Here is an 18,335-nt window from a genome sequence, read left to right as displayed (position 1 = left end):
AGAGGCCAGCGTTGTGGGGCCTGGGGGCGCGAGCCGAGACCGGGGGCGACGCTGGGCCGGGCTCCCGGCTTCTCTGGCTGCTTCTCCAACCGAGAGCCCAGGGGCGGGACCGCGAGCCTGACGGACGTGCTTTCCGGCATCGGTGAAGCCGTACGTTTCCCCGCCCGAGCCCGGTTTCCCCGGCTGGAAACGGGGGTCGCGGTTGTACTTGGTGCTCAGCGAGCTTCAGGTCTTCTCCTGCCGACGTGACCAGTGCACGTGAAGCCTTGAATGGAGGGCCATTTTGCATTATTTATGAAAATAAAAATGCGCGCCCCCGAGACTCAGCCGGTGACTGTGGGACTGCGGTGGGGGTCGCGCTTCAGTGCAGCTCCGACCCCTCGGGAGCAGCCCGCGTGTCCGGGGAAGAGTTCTTTGGGGCCCACGATCTCACTTAAGTCTCTGCCTTTAATAGTAATAAAATCGGGAACCAAGAACAGCCATTATAGCAGCCCTCAGTGACGGAGCGGGGACAAGTGCTTCCCTCGCTTTATTTAACCCCAAGCTTCCTGAGGTGGGCGCAGCTATGTCCTCACTTAACACGGGGACCCGGGTCCGGAGCCATAGAAGCGAGTTAGCCAAGGTGACATCCCGCGGGAGCCGAAGAGCTGCGTGCGGCCCAGGTCTCTCTGGCGCGTCTGGTGACGCTGAGAGCAGCCGCCTTCTTTCTAAGTGACGCGCTGGCACTCGGACTTGTATGCATCTCCAGATCCGGGAGTCCACCCTCTGGCTTTCCCTTTCAGGAGCCCCGAGCCATGTTGCCAGAAGGCCTGCTGGTGTCGGCGCCCGGGAAAGTCATCCTGCACGGAGAGCATGCCGTGGTCCATGGCAAGGTAAAGGGCCCGCCTGCACGGAGGACGGCACCCTTGTCCCTGGCGCTAACCGGGACGGGAGCTAACAGGCAGCCTCGACACATGGCCTGATAGTACGTGGGCGAGGAGGTCAGTCTCCCCAGCCAGGCAGGGAAAAGACGGGCCTGTGCCCACCGCAGGGCCGCTCAGCCCACTCTGAGAGCAGAGGTTGTCGACCCGCCCAGCCTGGGGGTGAATCAGAGGCTGAGGCAGGAGCTTCGGCGGAGAAGAGAGAGGTTTGAGGATTGACGTCTGGGGACCTTCACCATTTAGAGTGGGAGGACGCTAGGCCCCAGCACAGGAGTCTAAACAGGCGTCATCTCACGTAACTCTTACAACTGCCCCTGCGGCTGCTCTTTATTATCCTGTTCCACTGACGTGGAGGCTGAGGCTCGGAGAGGATTGGGGGAGCTGGGAGTGAACCCAAGTCCGTCGGAGCCCACAGCTCATGCTTTTCCCACTCCTCCTCCTCTGTCTTGATGTTCTTGCCCTCGAAACGTGGTCATTACGGGCAGCCATTCCTTGGCGTGAACCTCTGAGGCTTTGCCTGGGGAAGGCAGACCTCAGTACAGTTTAACCCCTACTCGGTGGGCAGGGGCTGTGCCCAGGCTACGTGGGGAGCACGCCACGGTTGGTGAGCAGCGTCTGCCACGGCCCGGGTGGCAGTGGCCTGTGAACCAGCACGGAGTTGACGTTGTCCCCTTTTCCCTGAGACAGGAGTCGTGCCTGTTGCTGCCCACCCGCAGGCTCATTGCTTTTGCCCTATAGGTAGCACTGGCTGTGGCCTTGAACTTGAGAACCTTTCTCCGGCTTCAACCCCGCAGCAATGGGAAAGTGGGCCTCAGCTTACCAAACATTGGCGTCCAGAGGATCTGGGATGTGGCCCGGCTCCAGCTGCTGGACACCAGCTTCCTGGGTAAGTGCAGGAGGAGGAACCGGTGTGGGCGGAGCTGGGCCCTGAAGGAGCGGATAAGGCGAGGCTGGACAGTCATTCTAAGCTGTTCCGAGGGAGCCAGAGCCAGTCACTCTGGGGTTTTCTCTCTGGACCGCATGTAATTAGCTTCACTTATTAATTTTTTTAAAATTCAAAAGCATAAAATGATGCACTAGCTAGATCTGTGTGGGCTGTTGTGGACAGGCAATCAGGACCTACTGTTGAGTGGAAAAACAAGCTACACAAGGGCGGGTGCAGTGTGATTAGGAATGACACAGGTTAAGTATCGGTGTGTAGGCAAACGCATCGGAAAGGGCTGGGAAGATATCCACCCAACGGACAATGGTGAGTAGTTACTACTGGAGGGTCCGAAGGCCCAGGAGTGGACAAATGTTGTTTTAATGTTATTTTAACAAGGAGAATGTATTGGCATTTTACATAATAAAAAATCTCTTAAAAGTAACTTATGCTTATTATATATACAGTCAATACTGGAAGATTGCAAGTAAAAAAAAAATCATCTGTTATCACCATCCCTCATGACAACTCTTAAGCATCTTGGTGTTAATCCCTCTGGGTTATTTTCTGTTGATAGACTGATTGAGATAGGGAGATATCTTGTTTTTTAACTAAACTGGACAGGCCGCATGACTCCTTTTTTCTTCCGTATATCAGGACTGTCTCCCGGTAAATAGAGGCCCGTGCTAATTTTTGCGAGCCGTGGGAATGCCGGGTCCACCCCGCGCAGCTAGGCGCCTTCATCTGCGGAGCCACCACTTCCTGGGTCAGAGCGAGAGCGTGCGTCCTGATCTCAGTCTCCTCTCGGGACTGACGCCTTGTTGTCCGGAACAGTGGTTCTCGGCCAGGGTGGGCAAAGGCGACTCCCCCAGGCTTTCTCCGAAGCCGCTCCTGTGCCCACGGAATCAGCCCGCAGCAAGCACTCAGCCGCTCTGATTCTGGGGGGAGAAGGAGAAAGGGTGGAAAACCGCCATTTTCCAGTCATTTTCAAGCTCAGTCCTGCCTTGAGGTTCCCTGAGGAGGTTCGTTGTTGCTTGTAGCAGCTCTGCTGGATTCCTGGTCCTGCCCTTCTGCTGAGACTCGGGAGTGGCAGGTGTGGTGGTAGGTAGGGGACCGGCATGTGTATTTTGAAAAGGGGCTCCGCGGGGTGATCGCAGGGACACCTCAGTGAGGAGCACTGCTTTGGATCTTGCCTCAGAAACCAGCGGTCCCGAGCACCGGACCTTGCTTTTCATGGTCACAGGGCCGCCCAGCCGGCTGGAACCGCCCCCTGAGAACTGGCTGCCGCTTCTAGGCGTCATCGGCACGGGTGGAAGCAGCCAGGCGGGATGGGACACGTCTCACCACTCCTGACTCCCTGTGTGAGCCTGGGCGGGTCACTTAACTCTGAGCTGAGTTCTGTTACCTGGGAGGTGGCTGTGAGGAGCCAGCAATTAATATTAATTAGGTAATTAATCATAATTAGGCAGTTCAGTGTCAGAGTTGGGCCTGGGGCTGTGACGCAGAGTGCAGTGCAGACACGAGGGCTTGTTTCATTTTCCCCCAAGGAGACAGGGAATCTGAGCCTTTTGGACACTAGTGTTTTCTATTCTGTTGCAGGATCCACCATTATTTTCTCTCCGTGTTCTTTGGTTCCCTCCTAGTACTAGTAATACCCACAGGGAACGGTTACTGGGCCTTTATGGGTGCCAGGCACAGAACTACGTATGCTGTGCTCCTGGAGTCCCGGCCTTCCCTGGAAGTAGGTGGTGTGATTCATCCCCATTTTATGGATGAGAACATTGAGGTTCAGGGGCCAAGTGGCTCAGGTCATGGGGCTCAGTGACACGGAGAGGATTCAGACTCGGGTCTTCCCAAAATCAAAGCCCGGGCTCTTAACGAACCAGCCCGTCTCCCTCACAGAGCTCTGACATGCCTGGGCTCTCAGGGCCACTGTCACTGGCCCGGCTGCCTTTAATGTCATTAATCCAGTCAACACAGAGCACTTACATGCCCGCCCTGACGCTTCCTCACCGGCACACCCGGCTCATTTCAAGTCCCAGGGAGCGGTGTGCACAGGCGAGCTCGTCGGACTTGCTCTGCTCGCTCTGCGCCTCCGCCTCCGCGATGAGAGTGCCCGGCTCACTTGGCACCGGAAGAGAAACTGCCTCCCGGCCGGTCCCTCCTGCCCAGGCAGGTCTCCGTATTTCGCCTTCACGGGTTTTATTGAGTGTCCTGTTCTGGTCGTGCTCTGGGAGGGGAGTAATGGGGAGCAGCGTGTCGCGGCCTCTGGTGCTGGTTTCGTACCGTGGCTGTCAAACCCAGGCCTCTGATGCTTGTGCTAGCATTCACTGTTCACGTGCATGTGTATGCTTTAAACTATTAATTGGGCGCTTCCTGTGTGCCAGAAGCTGTGCGTGCGAAGGAGTTATGTGCCTTATTTTACTTTATTCCATGACACTGGTGAGGAGGTGCTGTTGTTACCCCCATTTACCAAGGAGGGGCCCGAATTCAGAGGGTTAAGGCACAGGCTCAAGGCCAGGAAGCCAGTGAGCCTCCCAGTCAGGACCCATCCCCAGCCTCCTGCCTGCGAAGCCCGGAGCCCCCCGGCAGACGCAGCTGTGGTGCTCGGCCGTGAGCCGTGTGCACCCACGTCCCGGTCGCTGTGACCAGGTGCCGTGTCCATCCAGGTCCCGGTTGCTGTGACCAGGTGCCGTGTCCATCCAGGTCCCGGTTGCTGTGACCAGGTGCCGTGTCCACCCAGGTCCCGGTTGCGGTGACCAGCAGCTCTTTGTGTCCCGTTGTCTGTAAGAGCGTCCGAGTCTCACCCATCCACATGTCCTTGTTTGCTGTGTGACAGAGCAAGGTGACATCACGGAGCAAGTGGAGAAGCTGAAGGAGGTGGCGGGCTTCCCTGAGGACTGTGCAGACCGCGAGCGTCTGGCCGTGCTGGCCTTCCTTTACCTGTACCTGTCCATCTGCCGGAAGCAGAGGTGCGTGCCTGGTCCGGCTTCCCCCCGAAGTGGGGGAGGGCTCCTCTGGTTTGGGCTGCTGGACAATGCACACGCTCCCTGCCGGTTTCTGATGGCAGCTGGCAGCTGCCCCACCATGTGCCAGGCACCGTGCTGGGCACTCTTATGTGGTCCGTGTTTGCCATTCACAGCATCCCTGAGAGAGCAACTGAGACTCAGAGGTAAGGCCACTTCAGGCCACGCAGCTGGCGAGTGGTAGAGCTGGGCATTAACTCCGGTCACTTGAATCCTAACGCTGACCTTTTTTTTTTTTAATCCTCACCCGAGGATATTTTTTCCATTGATCTTTTAGAGAGAGGGAGGGGGGAGGGGGGGAGAGAGAGAGAGAGAGAACATCAGCACCCCAATTGATTGCCTCCGCAACTGAGGTACGTGCCCTTGGCCAGAAATTGAACCTGTGACCCCTTGGTCTGTGGGCCGACACGCTAACCGCTGAGCCAGACCAGCCAGGGCCGCACCGACCTTAACCCTGCACTGCCTCCTCTGCCGCCCTCAATCCAATAGAGGCCAAGCCAGATTCTATGCTTGGACACACCTGGTGGCTTCTCCTGAGCCGTGTCTGTGGGGCACCTTGCTCCACAGCCTCCGGGCTCCAGGGCAGCGCCCTGGTTACAAAGGGAAGCCTGTACCCACTTGTGCCCTTGGGCAAGCCCCCTCCTGGAGGTGGCAGTCCTGTGAGGGTGTCCATTGGTGAGAGAGAGCATGGATTGAGAGTCAGGCTGCGCTGATTCAAACCCCAGCACAGCATTGAGTGGCTTGCTTGAAGTTCTTATCTGTCTGAGCCTTCATTTTTTTTCATCTGTAAAATGGGGCAGTGATAGTACCTACCTCATAGGGTTCTTAAGAGGTTAAATGAGTTCATTTATCTAAAGGGCTTGACCTAGAGCCTGGCATGTTGCTTGGTAAGTGTTAGCCGTTAAATAATAATTATCATTGTTTTCTTCAGAAAACGACTGGAGGATTAGAAATATTGTACAGTTGACCCTCGAACAACCTGGGTTTGAACTGCGTGGGTCCATCCATATGTGGTCCACCTGTACATGGGTCTTTTTCCAATAGATAGACAGCGGCCTCGGCTTCCACATTCGCGGGGACGGAGGGCAGACTTAAGTGCCCCTGACCTCACTGTTCAGGGACCAGCTGGAGATGAAATGGTGTCGGACACACGGTTACCAGTTGTTCCCCAAACAAACCACGTAGTCATCACTATGATGTTTGGGCCCAGAACCCGAAGGGAAAGCCTTGGGGGGCAGCCCTTCACTGGAGCAGCAGACGCAGCATACGTGGGCCCTGAGTGCCAGGCGCCAGCTGAGGATGCTTCCACTTTAAGTGCCTCAGCGCTTGCAGGTTGATGCGGGATTTTCAGCTGGGAGGGGGCGTGTCCCAACCTTCTGGTCTGGTGGATGAGGCGGCCGTGTGCAGTTTGAAAGGGCAGGTTGAGTGTGACCTCTGCGTGTCCAGGGGAAGCTTCGGGGGAAGGAGACCTGAGAAGCGTCTTGCAGGACGGGCAGGAGCTCCCGGGGGAGGACGAGGTGCAGAGCTGAAGCCATCCTGGGCAGGGGACCAGCCTGTGCTACGAGCGGGGCCGTGAGGGGCAGGAGCTCCCGGGGGAGGACGAGGTGCAGAGCTGAAGCCATCCTGGGCAGGGGACCAGCCTGTGCTACGAGCGGGGCCGTGAGGGAGCCTCGCTCGCGTGGGGAGCAGGCAGGCCTTGAGCGGGATGGTTGGTGGTTCCTGAGACACGGGAAGGGCTCTGGCGGGACATCCTGGCATTTCGAATGAGTCTGTACCGCCCTGCGGTGTGTGTTTCAGCGCCCTGCCCAGCCTGGACGTCGTGGTGTGGTCGGAGCTGCCCACCGGGGCCGGCTTGGGCTCCAGTGCCGCCTACTCCGTGTGCCTGGCAGCTGCCCTCCTGACCTTGTGCGAGGAGATCCCAAACCCGCTGAAGGGCGGGGAGGCCGCCAGCAGGTACTCATGGCCCTCGCGCTGCTCGTGGTCCCTCCTGTGGGCCATGACCTGAGCATGGGTTCTCTTGCCAAGAACCCACCACCCCCCTGTGAGGGTATCACGTGCCATTTTACAGAAGAAACGGGCAGTGAGGCCAAATAGCTAGTGGTGGCCGCGTGGGATTTGAACCCAGGGCAGGAGCCCTTCGCCCCTGCACTGAACACTTTACGTCCCCAACCCTACCTCTCACCCCCAATTTCCTCTTTGGGGTTCACGTGCCCAGGAAGAACCTGAACCCAGTTGCGGAGGGCAGCAGGGTAGATGAGGCTTTGGGCCCCCTCTGCCTTCGGCCCGCTGCCAGGCCGCTGCGCCCCTTGACACCTGAATCTCCTCTGCAATGGTGAGGCTGGTATTGCCAGGTCGTGACACGGTTATGAACAAAATTACAACGTGCCAAGAAGCAAGCACAGGACGTGTGCCCGTTGGGTTAGGGCCTCTGCCCGCCAGCAGGTCCTGGACCGTGTCCTCACAGAGGCGTCCTCTCTGTCACTGAGCGTCAGTGAGGCTTGTCAGCACGCTGCGGGGAGCCACTGTGACTGGGCAGTACGCCTGGAGAAGCCACCTCAGCACAGAGGTGGTGCAGTGAGCCCTGGCCTCGCCCGGGAGCTGGGGATCAGACCCCAGAAGGCAGCTTGGCAGCCTCTGGTCGAGGCTTGTCCTGGGACCGATGGGACTTGAGGGAGCCCTCCCACTGGGGGGCCTGGGCACAGCTGCGTTTGTACCCAGAGCATGTTCCCTCCATGTCCGCTGCTGGGAAAGTCCTCCCTCTGTCCCCTCTTCTTCCAGGCAGTATGGTTCAGGAGCGGGTGCTTTTGTAAAGGTCTGTTACAGTCACAGCTGCCGTCATGGCTGGCGAACACCTTGCCAGGCGCCCTGCCAGCACTCAGTACACTGCAGCTAGCCTTAGAGGAGGGGGAGTGACCGTGCTACAGATGAGCAAGGTTAGGTAATGGGCCCAGAGTCACTCAGCTGGCAGGAGGCAAAGTAGGACTGTGGGAACCCAAAGCCGGGCTCTCTCCCGTGCCAGGCAGGAGGGTTTCGGAGGGAAGGGAAGGGAGGGCACGTGCTTTAGCTGGGGAGGCTCTGAGCATGTTTCTCTTCTGAGTTCGAGGGCCCAAACGCCTTTGCCTTTGGCCTCCACCCAGCCCAGCCGTGGCCCCTGCCTCTCCTGCCCTGGGGACCCCTGGCCCCGCCCAGCACTGCGGTAAAGGTGAGCTTTGTGTCTTCAGGTGGACAGCGGAGGACTTGGAAGTGATTAACAAGTGGGCCTTCCAGGGGGAGAGGGTGATTCACGGGAACCCCTCCGGAGTGGACAACGCCGTCAGTACCTGGGGTAGGTGCTGCCTCGGGCCTGCTTGCTTTATGTTTATCATATTTAAGATTCCTATGACACTTGTAGGTGCCTGGGGCCTGTTGGTTTGGGATGAATAGAATCATTTGGTTCTGAGAAAAGTAGCACTTTCCTGTTTTGAAGGGAATGGGAGAAATCTCAGCCTCACACCTTCAGAATGCAGATCGCAGGGGCTGGGGCTGGGGCCTGGGAAGCGACAGCTCCAGTGAAGTCCCCAGGGGTGTCCGAAGTTAAAGCTGCAGAACCATAGCTGGGCCCCTCCATTACTCATCACGGCTGTCAGAGAGGAGCTGGCAGCCCAGGGGGAAGGGAGCGACCGGGAGCCCATGGCCTGGCAGAATCTAACGTTTCTCCCAAGAGAAGTTCGGGTTTCTGACCCTCCGGTTTTTCTCCTCAGGAGGCGCGCTCCGATACCAACAAGGAAAGATCTCACCTCTAAAGAGGTACGTCCTGTGGCGCAGCGCCCTCGGCAGGGCCGTCCCGCGGGAGCTGTGTCTTTATGTAACATGCGGGGCAGGTGGCCCTGGGCTTTCCCGTCCACCGTGTGGCCCTTGCAGACCATCTCTCCTCCATGAGAAAGCCCCGCTCTTTCCTCCTCCACCTCCGCGCTTAAATCGCCCAGAGGTTAAAGGGGAGGCCGTGCATGGCTGTGCATCCACCTGCCAGAAGCTCATGTAGTTACTCATCCACTCCGCCAACAAGGATTGATACCTTCTGTGTTCCTCGGGACACTGGGAGCTAGGGATAGCAAGATGAATCTGGGGCGGGGACAGACATGCACACAGAAGCCACCACGAGACCATGTGAGAGTTGCTGCGATGAAGGCAGAGCCAGGCTGGGAGCAAGAGGCGAGTTTGCGAGAGGCTCGGAACAGGTGGCGTTCGGCAGCTCTCGGCCTGTTTCATGTGCTGCTTTCGCCGTCCGTCCCTCTGGAGTGACTGGAAGGACAAATGCGTTCACATCTCACCTTCCTCTGCTCTGTTTGCGCTCAGAGGAAATCAGGAGCAGGGAATGCGGCGTGGGGCGGGCAGGGGCCGGTGCCCTCCATCAAGTCAGATCAAGTCGGGTGGCGATGTGTGTCCCAGGATGCTTTGCTGCCTCAGCGGCCTGTTCACGGCTGTGAGGGTGCCAGGGCTGGCTCTCAGCCTCTTTACCCAGGGCTGACTTCTTGTGGATGAGCAGCAGGCCCCAGACCCTGCCCTCGCCAGCTGGGCCACTTCATTCGTGGCTCAGTGGCCTGGAGTGACATGGGCTGCTCTCCTGCACCTCTGGGATCTTCCTGTCCCAGCCGGGTCGGCTTCTGGGCCACGCCTGCCTCCCTGAGGCCTGTTATCGGGTTCCTAGCCTCCCACTCTGGGCCTGGAGGCTGGCCAGTTCAGAGTGGAGCCGAGCTGTGCGGGCAGGATGCTGAGCAGCAGCCTGGGCCCTCCCCACGCAATGCCGGCAGCATCTCCCCCGGAGCGTCTCCAGTGGCGACAGCCCAACATATTTCCTGGCGTTGCCACATGTGCCCTGGAGAGCAGGCCCCTGGTGACGACCTGTGCTGTACACGGAGGAGGAAGCAGGGCGCTGAGCGTGGGACAGCTTCCTGTGGCTGCCGTGGAATCATGGCAGTGCAGCCGCAGGGCCCAGGCGGGGCTGGCTCTGCCGGGCCTACTAATCCGTGCGCAGCGAGAGCAAGAGCAGTCGGAGGATTCTGGGGTGTCTGGGCCTGGGCCCACCCTCGGGGCTCACCTCACGGCCTATGGGAGGAGGCAGTCACGACTGTGATCTTAGGACAAAGCATCCAGAGGTTTCTCTGTGCCGTGGGTGACACTGAGGGTCTCGTAAGTCAGGCTGCAGATGCGGGGGTCCTGCGTGGAGGCAGTGCCGTTTCATTCACCTGTGTTTCCTGAGAGCCAGTTATATCCTAAGCCCTGAACTAGGCCCCCGGGAGAGCAAGCCAGTGAAGACTGGGCCTGTGCAGTCTTCCGGAGGGAATCGGGAGGTGAGGGCCAGGTGTTTCTAGCGCAGGAGGAGGCGGGAGAGGCCCGAGGCTGCTCAGGGGCCGTTGGTGGTGTGGGGATAGAGGCTCGGGTCCGGGGGCCTGGGTGTGGGCCCAGCTCTGCACTTGCTAGCCAGGTGCCCTTGGCTGCGTCGTCTCCGGAGGCCTTCCTCTCCTGTTCATACAGCGGCTCCTGAGCATGGATCAGGAGCAGTGTCTGTAAAGCTCTTAGCTCTTTGCTGACCAAATTTACTTACTTGCTCCACAAGTTACTGAGCAACTCTGGGGGCTGGCGCTGGGCCCCGGCAGGGCACAGAAGGCCCTGCCTTCATGGGACTCAGGTTTCGTGGGAGGAGACGGCCCAGAAGCACCTTGCTTTTTAAGAGCAGGTTGCACAGTCCCAGGTGCCTTTGGGAAACAGCAGGGCAGGGGCTCAAGGTGGAGGGAGCTCGTTGGAGGAGGTGATCAGTGGAGGCTTCTGATGAAATGATATCTGAGCAGATGCCTGAATAAAATACAAGAGTGAGTCACGAAGCTGTCGAGGACGGAGGCCGGTCCCTGGCAGAGGAAACGCAAATGCAAAGGCCCTGAGGCAGAAAGGAGGGAGCCTGGCATAGTGAGCAGCAGCTGGGAGGCCAGGGTGGCTCCGGGTGGCAACCAGGGAGGGCAGAGATGAGATGAGATGAGATGAGGCTGGGGAGGTGGCCAGGCCAGGTGCACACAAGCACTTACAGGGCATAGCCCCGGGTGGTCGTCACAGGAATTCATAGGAGCCCTGAGTTTTGTAGGGCTGGCAAGAGGCCCATTTCTAGAGGACTTCTCTAAGATAAAGAGGCCCCAAACGCCCCCGCCCGATGGATGGGAACACAGCAAACCGACCTCCTCTGCTGGCTGCAGGGCGCGTGGTGAGCAGATGGCGCTGCTCTGAGAGGCAGAGAGGCCGGACCGCGTTAATCCCGCCGGGGGCTTACAGAGGAACCCTTTCGCCTCAAACCACACATGGTGCTTCTCCATAAAGAAATGCACTGTTTGCCAGTGGATCCAGATGCGGCCTCCCAGACGCTGCCCTTTTGAGGAACGGCTTGTCTTTAAAGGGAAGAGAAGAGCCAAATAGAAAGTTCATCTTTTGTCAAGTTAAAAAAGAAAGAAAGAAAGCTGGCCTCCAAGGCTGAGAATCGATATTAATTTCATGGGCTTATGGGCGGTGAGACCAAGCAGGTTCTGGCAGCCTCTCCCAGCCCTGCTGGGTTTTACAGCCCGGAGCTGTGAAAAGAAGAGAGGAAAGGCACTGCGGGGTCTGCCCTCGCCAGCTGTCTGAGCCAGAGCCGTCCGAATCCTCCACCCTCCGCCCCCCAGCAGTGCTCCAAAAGGCGGGTTGGGATGACAAGAAACGAGGGCTGAGCCCCGAAGACAGCCAACCACAAGGACTGTGGCTTTAGGAGGGGGTACCAAGCTGAGAGGGCAGGTGGCGACAGCAGGGCCACGCTGGAGAGCCAGCTTCCTGGGCCTCCCTGACTCCCTCCCGGCACATCTGGTGTTGGAGCCGGGCGAGAATGGGCTCACACGCTGGGAACCCGACTCCCCACAGCCTGCCCTCCCTCGGGTTCCTGTGTGGACCGACCAGCTGCATGGCCTCTACCCTCCCTGCATCCCCGCTGAGCAGAGCAACCCACCTGGGACCTGTTGCTTTCCTTCCTGACCCCCAGCACCCTGCACTCCAGCTCCCGGAGTGCGCACTTGGCGGAAACTCGGCCTCTTCTTGTGCTCGTCCCTGGGGAGACTGAACTTCTGACTCCCCGATGTGCCATGCTCTGCCTAGCACATAGAGGGGCCCAGAGCCGAGGGAGGGAGGGAGGGAGGGAGGGAGGGAGGGAGGGAGGGAGGGAGGGAGGGATGGCCTGCCAGGGCTGAAGCGAAGGTGCAGCTGTGGTTGGAGCCAGTGCTTCCCTGACCTGATGTCACTCCTGGGCCTCCGCCTCCCCTCTGTGTGGAGCGGGTGAGCCCCAGGTTGCCCCTGCCCTGACCCAGCTCCTCCGTCCTGGGCTCACTGGACCCTCTGCCCGCAGGCCCCCGGCTTTGAGGATCCTCCTGACACACACCAGAGTCCCTCGCAGCACCAAGGCCCTGGTGCTCGGCGTCAGGAACAGGCTGCTCAAGGTGCTTCTGGTTCCACCCTGGGCGGGTGTCCAGCAGGTGGTGCTCATGGGCTGGCCTTCTCCCTCTGCCTCATGGTTAATCGGGGGTGGGGGTGGGGGGTGGGGGGGGGATGGAGTCGGGGCTTGGGAAGGAGTTTTGGCAGGAAAGGAGGTGCTGCCTGTTCCCGCTCCAGCTGGGAGGCGGGGCAGGATCTTCCGTCATGCTGGCTTTGCAGTGAGAATCTCCTGCCTCTGTTGGGCATCTGGGCAAGGCAGAGGAGAGGAGGTTTCCTCAGAGGGGGGCAATGGGATCCCTCCTTTCCCCCCCCACTGCCCCCCCCGTCCCCCCCCCCCCCCCCCCCGCTTGCTGGGCAGCTGTCCAGGGCCCACCCAGAGGCCTCACCGGCCCTTGTTTCCTTTGCCTCCAGTTCCCAGAGATCGTGGGCCCCCTCCTGACCTCCATGGACGCCATTTCCCTGGCATGCGAGCGGGTCCTGGGAGAGATGGCGGCGGCCCCAGCCCCGGAGCACTACCTGGTGCTGGAGGTAAGAACCTGTCTGCGGGACCGGGTCACTCACCCACCCCACTGCCTAAGGCAGGGGCTCCCCATCTGACTGAGCTCCGAATCCCCAGGGGTCAGGCCTGAGCTCAGGATCCTGCGTGTGCACATGTGAACAGCCGTGCCCTATCTTATTCCCATGAGGCGGGAGTAAGCGAGTGAGAGAATACACGGAAAGCGCTCCGCAGTGCGGTGTGGGCTGGGTTACGGAACACGCTCCGGATGGATGTTTCTGACCGTCTTCCATGGGCCCAGGAGAGAGCTCCCTTGGCCACCCCTTCCTCCTACTTTTCTTAACTGCATGTGTTCACTCAGTAACTAGGACCTGCATGCCTTGGGTCAGGCATAGTCTGCTATTGTTCTTTCATCATCATTGTCCCAGTCCGCCACCCTTTGCATAATTCCAGTGTAGAGGTTGAGACCGCACGCTTTGGATTTAATTAGACTCGGGTCTGAATCCGGGCCCCACCCCCTGCAGTGTCTTAAGAATGCAGTGAGGTCTCCTGGGTGATGCGCAAGGACAATGCCTGATGAGCCACCAGCTCAGTAAGCCAGAGGGCCTGGCCTCATCGTCAGGCACGGTCCATCTGGCCTGGTGCCTGTGGGCTGGCAGTAAAAAGCCATCTGGCTTCCCTGCAAGAATCACAGGACCGGGCAGCCCCAGCCGACCTGGCTGTGCAGCAGCAGTCAGCTACAGATGCAGAAGGGCCCCGTGGTGCCCACTTCTCCGCAGTCCCCACCACTCCCTAAGTCTTGCCCACAGCCACCACCGTCTGCCTGGTGCCGCCCTGTCCTGCTGTAAGCATTGGAGTCTGCAGCCCTGGAGTGAATGGGAGCTGCTACTCTGTAAGTCTTTTCAGAAGTGATTTCTCACTTGATCCCTACAACAGCCTACCTGTGAAGTAGGCATGTTGCCCCCATTTAGAGGCATGAAAACGGAGGCCTGAAGGGAGCGACTTTCTCCGAGGTTTTCAGCTAGTGAGTGGCTGAGCCCAGGGTCAAATGGATTTATTTCTTTAGCCAACACACGTTTAATGAGCACCTTCTACAGGCCAGGCACATGGACACACCTGACTGCTGTGCGTTTGCCCTCATTCCAGCCTGTGCCTGGCTGGCTCCATTCCTCACGTAGAGAGGAGGGAACAGTCCTCCCGAGCAGGAAATTAATAATGATAGAGCACTGCCTGCGATACGCCCTGCCGAGGCCCTGGGGAGCGCCCGGAACAGCACGTTGATTAGACATCGCGTGTATTTTTGGCTGTGGCAGCGCTGAAACGTGTAGCACGGCTCCCGGACAGCTTTGCGCTCAAACCAGCGAGCTGTTCTCCTGTGTCACAACCTGTCATCCAGTCCTTGACAGATTTTGGATCAGAATGTGACAGGTGCCTGGAACCTGCCTCAGCAACGTGACACCTGGTGCTCAGGCTCAGAGAGAGGCCCTATGAGTCTTCCCTCACAGCCAGCCCTCAGGCCACTGAGACACCGCGGCCACCAGCCCTCACACCTGTCCGCCTCTTTGTCCCAGTGCTGGGGGGTGAGGCGGGCTGCACAGACGGCTGGTGATGGGCAGTCTCCATGGCTCACAGGCGCTCCTAGGACCCTGGAGCAGAGCTGTGACCCGAGCCACGCACTGCGAGGGGCGCAGCAGGAATGCGCAGGCACGTGCGAGGCAGGGCAGGTAGACGTGAGCTGCGTCAGGCAGGCCTGGCCTGGTGCCGGCTCGGTGCCTGACGAGCTCAGTGACCTTAGGCAAGGCGCTTTCCTCCCTGAGCCTCAGTTTGCCCCTTCGTACAGTGGGGGTGGTGGTACTGTAACAACAACAGCGCTAATGGCTGCTGATGCTTGCTGAGAGCCTCAGGCCAGGTGTTGTATGGAAGGCTCTCCTCATTTTATCCTCACGCGTGAGGCACACCGTCTTCCCATCCGGTTACAGAGGGCAGGCTGGGGCTCAGTGAGAGGCCGCGGCCCAGGACACACGACGCTGAAGTGGCAGAGCGCTGACTCTCACAGCCCAGCCGCCTGACTCCAGCTCCCACATCCTAACCTCCCCGGGCAAGGAGCTGGGTGCTCCTTCTCACAGCCCAGCATCCCAGCACCCTGCGTGCTTGTCAGACACTCCTGGAGTAAATGAAGCGCAGTGACAGGATGCCTGGGCGTGGCCGCTGTTAGTTTTGTTACTTCCTCAGCCTGCATCTCATTGGATCTTCAGGAGAAGGAGTTTTATTATGCATAGTCAAGGAAAGCTGAACTGTTTCCCCCACTTGTGTGTGGTCTTTCTTGAGACGTGTATAAGTGACAGAATCCGTCTCAAGCAGGCTTTCGCAGAGACGGAATTTATTGGCTCATAACTGAGAGCACCAGGGGGGCAGCTTCAGGCACAGCTGGATCCAGGGGCTAAACAGCCTCGTCTGAAATCTGTCTCCCCTGCAACCCCTGACCGTGTGCAGCGCAGTCACTCTGGTGGCCTCCCTCTGAAGTCAGCCAGTTTAAGCAGTTCCAGTGGAAAGAGCGAGAAAACCTGGAGAGGGCCCTGTTTGGCCCATGTGCCTGACCAGTCACCATGGCCAGAGGTGTCGCCAGGCCAGGGACATGTGCTCACGACCAGCTCCATCCCAGCCCCAGGGTAGTCCTGCAGGAAGGAGGGGCCCTTCGTACCAGCAGAGAGGGGCCTCGTGCTGGTAGTCACAGCCATTTGCTGCCTCAAACCGGTGTTCTATCAGATGGACGGGGCGGGCACAGACCCCGGCCTCGGGCAGGCCAAATGGGAACAGACTGAATCTTCGCCTCCAGGAGCTGATCGATATGAACCAGCACCACCTGAATGCCCTGGGTGTGGGCCACACCTCACTGGACCAGCTCTGCCAGCTGACCATGGCCCGGGGGCTGCACAGCAAGCTCACTGGTGCTGGCGGTGGTGGTTGTGGCATCACTCTCCTCAGGCCAGGTACCGGGCGGGCGGGGCTCACAAAGGTTCTGCCTGGGCATTTCCCTTGGGAGGAGGAGGAAGCCTGTAAACAAGTCTCACCTCTGCTGTGTGGCCTTGAGCAAGTTAACTAACCTCTCTGGGCCTTTGTTGTCACATTGGTCAACTAAGGATGCTAATATCTAGTTAATAAGATTGCAGAAGCGGGGGGGGGGGGGGGTGCATTTAGAGAGCCTGGCACAGGGCTGGGCTCAATTGGGAATGCTGGGGCTCCTGGTGGTTAGTCACCAACACAGCAAACATGACAAGGCCAGGTCTCTGTGACTCGAAAGTCCACCTTTTTCTTGAATGGGGCAGACGTTCTCCAAGAGGGCAGCTGGTTGTGAGGTGACCTGCCGTTTTCCCTCCCCTCAGACCTGGAGGGCCCAGAGGTGGAGGCCACGAAGCAGGCGCTGACCGACTGTGGGTTTGACTGCTGGGAAACCAGCATCGGTGCCCCTGGCGTCTCCATCCACTCGGCCGCCTCCCTGGACGCCCCCATCCGGCAAGCCCTGGATGGCCTCTGAGATGAAACACGCCGTTGCAGCCTGCCAAGAAGCCCCTGCCTGGATTATTCTGGGGCTTTAGTTGGCCTCTGTGCCGGCCAGAGGGCGCCCAGCTCCTGACGCTGACCGGCCCCGGTGACGTCTCTTCTATTGGCTGTGTCTACAGAACCACCAGTGGGGCCTGGAGCCTGCCATGGGCTGGGCTGCCCGGAAGACATGGTCTGCGAGCTGCGTTCTCCAGCCGGCTGGGCAGAGGGCTGTGCACGGGTCTCTGGGACTGCAGACCTGAGACATGAGGTGTTCTTTCTTGTCCTCCCTGAGGCTTCCCAGACCCTCTGCTTTCCCCTCAAACTCCCTGGCTGACCTGGCAAAAAGCTCAGGTGCAGGGGTCTGGTTCCCGAGGCAGCGTGCCTTCTCCCTCCTTCACCTTTGCACTTCCTTCTGTGTCTCAGGGCCAGGCCCGCCTCCTCCAGGAAGCCTTCCCAGACCCCTGGCCGGTGACCCTCCCTTCACACCTTCAGTCTTTTAAAACCATCAGCACTTTGCGTGGCTCTTCTCTCCAGCTAGATGGTGGGCTCCCCTAGGGAGTGTCCAGGTGGTGGTCTTTGCCTTCTGTCCTGTGGCCCAAGGGTTGACCCAAGGCAGGGTCAACACCCACTTTCCTCCCCTGTACCCGAGGGTTTGCAGAAAAGATGGCAAATGGGGAATAAAAAGATCTTGAGTGAACGGTGCTTCCCTCTGCGTCTGAAGAAAGGATGAGGGCCTGGGAGTCGCCAGCCCACCCACACCTGCACCTGCTTCCTGTCCCATCCCTCCTGCAGCCACTTCCCCGCGGAGTCCTCAGGAGTGAAAGGGGGAAGGGTGCTGGTCCCGTGGTTGGGTGCCTTGGGGATGGGGCGGGGGTTCCCAGATGGCCCTGGTCGTCCAGGGATGGGCAGGACACTAGGCTCTTTACCCACCAGCACAGCTCCCGTCTGCGTTTCCAAAAAGGGGAAGTTTAAGCTTCTTCGCTCCTAGAATCATGAGCACCCACTAATTCACAGACTTCTGTAAGCATTGGAAACAAGCTGCTGTGGGCCTGCAATATTCCTTTCTTTCTGAGATTATCTGTATGGATGGGAAAAAACACTCACGGGCTTAGAGCCCCGCGCCCGGACCTGCCTGGCCAGATCTGAATTTTGTATTGCGTCAGGCTCTTTCTGGAATGGCACCATCCATCGAAACCCGTGTAGCTAGCACATTGCCAACAGAAGCTCCAGGAGTCCCCGGCCTGAGAGATGGACTCAAGGCAGGAAGGTGGGGGCTAGGGCAAGGGTTTCAGGATTTGGTTAAAATGGCTCAGTGCGCTTCTGCCCTTGGCCACTAGAGGGCAGATGGCGCCTTTTCCAGCGTCTTCACGGAGGGTAATGGGAGCTGGCCGGCCCCAGCTTAACTTGTAACAATGGCCCCATCATCACTGCTGAGGAGTTCCTTGCCCCTACCCTTTAGAACAGTGCGTCAAACAATATGCATACTGAGCCCTTATCCTGTGCTGGGCACTGTTATCTACCCCAGCCTGGGATTATAATTGCTAGTCTCAGCTCCATTTTACAGATCAGGACACTGAAGCTCAGAGAGGCTGAGTAACTCACCCAAGGCCACACAGCTAATCAGCATCAGAGGAAGGATTCCAGCTCAGACTCTCTGACTCCAGCACCTTCCTCAGCCCCTGTGTGCTTCTGCCTGGACGCAGGTTTGTGGCGATTTCTTGCTTTCTATACTCGGGCTCCTTGTTTCCTCTCGCTTCTGATACACTTAGAGTGGGTCGTGGCCTGGGTGTTTTTGAAAGTTCCCAGGTGATTTGAAGGAGCAGCCAGGGCTGACAGGTGTTTTCTTGGGGATGGTGCTGGTTGACAGTGTTTCCAGCCTTAAGGAGGGTCTGGGAGCCTCCCCAGGGCTCCCATAGGTGCCCATAGCAGTTGTAGGATCTAGGGGAGGG

General features: G+C 58.9%; 1 protein-coding gene across 4 annotated transcripts; it reads left to right on the top strand.

The window, feature by feature from the left end:
• Positions 1 to 10: 10 nt before the first annotated feature.
• MVK (mevalonate kinase) lies at positions 11 to 17,083 on the top strand. Of its 4 annotated transcripts, none has more exons than XM_036353515.1 (11): positions 11 to 150; positions 783 to 872; positions 1,659 to 1,806; positions 4,682 to 4,814; positions 6,666 to 6,821; positions 8,090 to 8,193; positions 8,609 to 8,654; positions 12,262 to 12,352; positions 12,759 to 12,875; positions 13,530 to 13,735; positions 15,680 to 15,815. In XM_036353515.1, the coding sequence occupies exons 2-10, from the start codon at positions 795 to 797 to the stop codon at positions 13,689 to 13,691; spliced, it is 1,035 nt and encodes a 344-aa protein (XP_036209408.1). In that variant the 5' UTR covers positions 11 to 150; positions 783 to 794; the 3' UTR covers positions 13,692 to 13,735; positions 15,680 to 15,815. The 4 variants fall into 4 exon arrangements, with proteins under 4 accessions (XP_036209408.1, XP_036209407.1, XP_036209405.1 ...); XM_036353514.1 differs by lacking the exon at positions 13,530 to 13,735 and adding an exon at positions 16,227 to 17,083 and having other exon boundaries at positions 16 to 150; positions 1,715 to 1,806; positions 15,680 to 15,833; XM_036353512.1 differs by lacking the exon at positions 13,530 to 13,735 and adding an exon at positions 16,227 to 17,083 and having other exon boundaries at positions 16 to 150; positions 15,680 to 15,833.
• The last annotated feature ends 1,252 nt before the right edge of the window (positions 17,084 to 18,335 follow it).

Source organism: Myotis myotis, unplaced genomic scaffold (genome assembly GCF_014108235.1).
Source record: "Myotis myotis isolate mMyoMyo1 unplaced genomic scaffold, mMyoMyo1.p scaffold_m19_p_20, whole genome shotgun sequence".
NCBI classification, from domain to species: Eukaryota; Metazoa; Chordata; class Mammalia; order Chiroptera; family Vespertilionidae; genus Myotis; species Myotis myotis.
Note: the sequence above shows the minus strand (reverse complement) of the source record. Positions and strands in the feature narration are given on the sequence as shown.

Coding starts and splice junctions, on each gene's coding strand:
- MVK (XM_036353512.1), top strand. CDS start 795: ATGTTGCCAGAAGGCCTGCTGGTGTCGGCGCCCGGGAAAGTCATCCTG. Junction 4,815..6,665: donor TCCATCTGCCGGAAGCAGAG/GTGCGTGCCTGG, acceptor TGTGTGTTTCAG/CGCCCTGCCCAGCCTGGACG. Junction 6,822..8,089: donor GGCGGGGAGGCCGCCAGCAG/GTACTCATGGCC, acceptor TTGTGTCTTCAG/GTGGACAGCGGAGGACTTGG.